At 50.7% G+C, this 5,396-nt stretch overlaps 1 protein-coding gene across 1 annotated transcript in view; it reads right to left on the reverse strand.

The window, feature by feature from the left end:
- Positions 1-1,084: 1,084 nt before the first annotated feature.
- LOC107125862 (PC-esterase domain-containing protein 1B-like) overlaps positions 1,085-5,396 on the reverse strand; it is a gene marked incomplete at its 5' end in the record, with an annotated part of 12,750 nt that continues 8,438 nt past the window's right edge. Inside the window, 2 exons of the mRNA XM_015429324.1 lie at positions 1,085-1,135; positions 3,268-3,445. Of these exons, the coding sequence (XP_015284810.1) occupies positions 1,085-1,135; positions 3,268-3,445 (229 nt within the window). The remainder of the gene's footprint in view (positions 1,136-3,267; positions 3,446-5,396) is intronic.

The raw sequence follows: 5,396 nt of genomic DNA on the forward strand, positions 1-5,396 counted from the left end.
TTGAGCCAGTTTGGCGTAGTGGCTAAGAGTGGCAGACTCTAATCTGGGAGAACCGGGTTTGATTCCCCACTCCTCCACTTGCAGCTGCTGGCTGACCCTGGGCAAGCCATAGTTCTGACAGAACTGTCCTTAAAAGAGCAGTTTCTGTCAGAGCTCCCTCAGCCCCAGCTACCGCACAGGGTGTCTATTGCGGGGAGGGGAAGGGAAAGGAGACTGCAAGCCGCTCTGAGACTCGGAGTGGAGGGGCGGAGAATAAATCCAATTCTCTTCTCCACAACACAAAATGGCTGCCCCAGGAGGCAGAGCCAACCACAAAATGGCCACCACAGGAGACAGAGCCATGCACAGAGGAGGCCCAAATGCAGGGGACAAGTATAAGTTGATGGTAAGTCAGCCAGATGTTCTCTAAGAAGGGTCAGGAGAGGGAGCTGCTACTGGAGTGTCTGGAGAGGCACTCTGGCAGGGGAGTTACCAAGGAAGTGCCAGTCAGACGGGACTGATTTTGAAATGGATTGCAGCAGCATGGCTGGGTGAGGGAGCTGGGGCAGTGACATGCAAAGTCAAATGGAGTGCCTCAAGGATCTGTCCTGGGAGTTGTTCTACTGACACTTCCACAGCCTGCAGTTTAGCGTCTTAACCACTTGAGCCACCACAGTTCCGGGTTACCTTTAGGAGCTTACAATACAAATAAGCATTGCACATCTCTGGTTGTTTATGTTCTTTGTGACCTCAGAGGAGATAAACCAAACTAATGTTGTTCTCTCTGTCTCAGCAACAGGGAGAAAAGCAATTCACATTCTTAAGTGTTATTTTGCCAATATAAATCCTAACCCTAACCTCTTCACCGTTCCCTGTGATTTTATTACATCTAGGATGAAGCGGTTGCGTTTCTGATAATCCCACTTACGGTTTTAACAGCTTCATTTAATTGGATAGTGGAGCCAATACGGGAAGCAACCGGGAAAGAAACAAATTCCTCCACCACCAATGGTGTGACATTAACATATATCCAAGCAATGGCCAGAAATTCACGGACATGTATTTTTTTTAATGCCATATAACAACGTATTCTGCTCTGAAAGGTTCAATAAGCTTTGCGCTTCTCATCGAGGGGTTCAACATCCTTATCAATGATCTGGATGAAGGAATAGAGGGAATGCGTATTAAATCTGCACATGATACTAAATTGGGAGGGGTAGCAAATACAGTAGAAGGCTGAGTCAGGATATAGGATGATTTTGACAGGCTGGAAAACTGGGCTAAAATAAATAAAATGGATTTCAACGGGGATAAATGTAAAGTTCTGCATTTAGGTAGGAAAAATCAAATGCATCCTTATAGGATGGGGGAGACTTGTCTTGGCAGTAGTATGTGTGAAACAATGGGGGAAAGGACTTACCAAATGCTTCCATGTGACTGTCATCTTCTGCATCTCTGCATCAGATATTTATACAATAAGTGGTACAGAAAGACAGCAGAGATGGCAGGCCTCAGGTGAGACTGCGTAACATAGCCCCTGTTCTGAAGAGCAGGAGACAGACCAATAGGGTTCCCACGTCCGGGTTGGAAAATACCTGGAGACTTTGGGGGTGGAGCCGGGAGAGGGCGCCCAGCGGAGGGCAACAAAGACGGTGAGGGGCCTGGAGACCAAGTCCCATGAGGAAAGGTTGAAGGAGCTGGGTGTGTTTAGCCTGGAGAGGAGACGACGGAGAGGTGATATGATAACCATTTTCAAGTACTTGGAGGGCTGTCATCTAGATTATGGTGTGGAGTTGTTGTCTGTTGCCCCAGAAGGTCAGACCAGAACCAACGGGTTGAAATTACATCAGAAGAGTTTTTGGCTGACCATTAGGAAGAACTTCCTGACAGCGCGGTTCCTCAGTGCAACAGGCTTCCTGGGGGGGGAGTTTCAAACAGAGGCTAGATGGCCCCATCTGACAGCAAGTCTGATTCTGTGAACTGAGGCAGATCATGAGAAGGGAGGGCAGGAAGGGTTGCCTCAGTGCTCAGTTTTTGTCGCTCTTCGTACACACCCAGGGAAATGCCGATCACCACTGTGGTTTCAGGAAGCAGTTTTCTCCAGGCCAGTTTGGCCAGGGTTTGGTCATCTTCTTGGCATGAAAAAGGGGTTACTGGAGGTGGTGGGGGGGAGGTATTTGTGAATTTTCTGCATTGTGCCGGGGGTTGGACTAGATGAACCTGGAGGTCCCTTCCAGCTCTACGATTCTATGATTCTATCACAATTTTTAAAAATACACGAGGAACGAAGAGTGTGCCAGAGAGTGAAACCAACACTACGGTGGCAGCTGCAAGCGAAACAGTGTGATTTTAATCGGCCCCGCCCATCAGATCTCTAGAGGCCAATCAGAAGCCCTGCTGGGCAACGAGACCCACTGACACCAACCACTTTCTAAAAATCCTTGCACCACGAAACGTGACAGAAAGTGCCATGGTGCCCACGAACACCACGCTGGGGGCACCTGCTCTACACAGAGAAAACCAGCCAGTCAGGGTGAAGTCTCTGTTAGGACCCTTCTCTTGGACATGTGAGAATGCTGTACAGAGAGAGGTGTTGTCATGATCTGGGCTGTGTCACCAGAGGCCTACTAGGCCCAGGGAGCCTGGTTAGCAGTGGGAGGAGGCTGGGCCTAGAAATCCCAGAAGGCCTTGGGAAGTTCTGGCGCCGATTTTGACCAATAGGGAAGAAGAGGGCTGGGGAATAAAAGAACTGGTACAAGAGGAAAAGCTGTTCTTCTTCCCAGGGAACAGGGCCAGAAGAAAGAGGCTGCTGTGGGGAAGAAACCCTGATCCTGAGGGAAGGGTGAGTAGTCTAAGGCCACTTCAGATAGTGAGCTAGGGACAGTATATATTTAGACGCGTTAGGGCATTTGATTTCTTTTCTTTTCACCCGCTTACTCTTATTATTCCTGCACCTTGTTTGTTTGACCTATAAAATAAACCTTTTCCTTGTTGCACTCTGCCTGGTCCTCACGCCTGTTATTCGGCCAAAAGGGAGGTCTGAAGGTCTTGGGAGGGTGCTCTGGGCCTTCTCAAGGGATCCTAAATCCAGAGTGGTGGCAGCGTCTGGGGACACCCCACCTGAGCCGTGACAGGTGTGAACATACGAAGTGGTGTTCAGTCATGCAAGCCCCCAGCCTGCCGTCTGAAGCAGTCGGACCCACACAGAGGCTTACCACCACCACCAGGCCCGATTTATTTATTGACGTCCCATCAGGACCCCAGAACAAAGCAACGGTGTTCTCCTACCCCTGGCTTGAGATACGCCTTCTCGACTTCCTTGCCGACTGGCATGGCGGTGTTCCAAATGATAAGGGACGACGTTGGCAGGATGTCGTGCAACTTCTTGAACAGCGTTTGCAGGTTACTCCGGTACTCCCTGAAGGCCTTCTGTAGGGGAGGTTCATTGGCAGAGCGATCGAGGTATCTGCGCAGGAAGAGGAAACCATCAGGGCTCTTGGGAACCCTGCGTCGAGGAGTGGAAACGGTCAACAGCACAGGAAAACAGATTCAGCTCCTCACCGGAGCCCAAGGTTTAAGTGAATTTCAACTGCGTTTCCTCACATGGATCCTGTCCTGCCTATTGTTTAACTTGCCGGGTATACCCAAGGGTTCTTTTTGTAGCAGGGACTCCTTTGCATATTAGGCGACACACCCCTAATGTAGCCGATCCTCCAAGAGCTTACAGTAGCCCCTGTAAGAAGAGCTCTGTAAGTTCTTGGAGGATTGGCTACATTAGGGGGTGTGTCACCTAATATGCAAAGGAGTTCCTGCTACAAAAAGAGCCCTGCGATGCTGATACGATTTCAAGTTAGAGACAGACCACCACAACGTTCTACAGAACAGGACTTTCCTTGGGCTGTAGAAGCCAGCCCCAAAATTTAGGAGTCAGACTTGTTTTTCAGAGTTTCATATATTAATTACTTTCATCAATATATCACCATTTGGGGTCTGGGTGGCACATTCACGTGGGCCTCCAGAACATGGTGGTCCGACCATGGAACGGCCGTGGCCGTAATCCGGTCCGCAGTAACCCCCGCCGCGAAGATAAAACCGAGCGTGTGCCCTGCTCTGTGGGTGGGGGCCGTGACATATTGGGAGAGTCCTAGCGCCGCCATGGACGACACCAGATCCATTGCCTGCGTGGAGGTCGCGTCTTCGACATGGACACTGAAGTCACCCAGGACTGACAGTCTAGGGCAGTGGTGGCGAACCTATGGCACGGGGGCCAGAGGTGGCACTCAGAGCCCTCTCTGTGGGCACGCGTGCCATCGCCCCAGCCAGGCCCAGACCATCACTAAAGTGTCGAGTTCTCTGCCAAATAATTTTAAGTAAATGAAAGCATTTGGGATTGCTTTCCTTACTTTGTTTGGATCATCTAAAGTTAATGTATGAGTCATTTGTTCTAAAGTAAAACCTCAGTATTCAGGTTAAATTGCCGTGTTGGCACTTTGCGATAAATAAGTGGGTTTTGGGTCGCAGTTTGGGCACTCGGTCTCTAAAAGGTTCGCCATCAGGGTGCTCCAGTGCACAGCCTGATACGGCCTCCAGCAGGGCTGGCAGGCTACTTGCCGGTGCGTTGGGCGGACGATACACCAGCCAAATAGCCAAACTCTCCCTGGCTTCCCAGACAAAGCCGGCACACTCTATGCCCGCGAGACGCGGCGGCGGGAGCGCTCTGAAGGTGTAAGCCTCCCGAATGAACAGAGTCACTCCACCCCTTAGTCCGGGATTGTTGAAGGACCGAGAACACGGGAGGAGCAAGTTGGGAGAGAGCTACCGGTCTCCCCATCTCGCACCCAGGTCTCGGTCACGCAGGCCAGGTCCATGTCCTGTTCCAACAATAAGTCATGAACCATCGTGGTCTTGTCAGCCTTTCAGCCATAGTTTCTATCAGCAAAAGGCAGGGGGAGGAACAGGGCCCTTTCCTGTTTCGGTCTTTTGGGAAGAACTCACAGGGGCCAGGTCTGGTAGCAAGCACCAGGCAGCATAAAACCACATGACTTCCATGACTCACACCAGGACTGGCTGCCTGCTACTGTTCAACCGCAGCCGCCCCCACAAAGCCAGTGCGATGCAGTGGGTAGAGTCTCAGAGGAGGATCTGACAGGGTTGAATTCCCATTCCCATTCTGCTGTGGAAGTTCACTGGGTGACCTTGGGCCAATTATACCTTCTCAGCCTATCTTACCTCACAAGATTGTTGTGAAGATAAAATGGAGGAGAGAAGTAGAAGTAGAAGAAGAGGAGGAGGAGGAGGAGGAGGAGGAGGAGAAGGAGTAGGAGTAGTAGTAGGAGGAGATTGGATTTATACCCGCCTTTCACTACCCAAAGGAGTCTCAGAGCGGCTTACAAACTCCTTTCCCTTCCCCTCCCCAC

Source organism: Gekko japonicus, unplaced genomic scaffold (genome assembly GCF_001447785.1).
Source record: "Gekko japonicus isolate JY-2015 unplaced genomic scaffold, Gekko_japonicus_V1.1 scaffold5363, whole genome shotgun sequence".
NCBI classification, from domain to species: Eukaryota; Metazoa; Chordata; class Lepidosauria; order Squamata; family Gekkonidae; genus Gekko; species Gekko japonicus.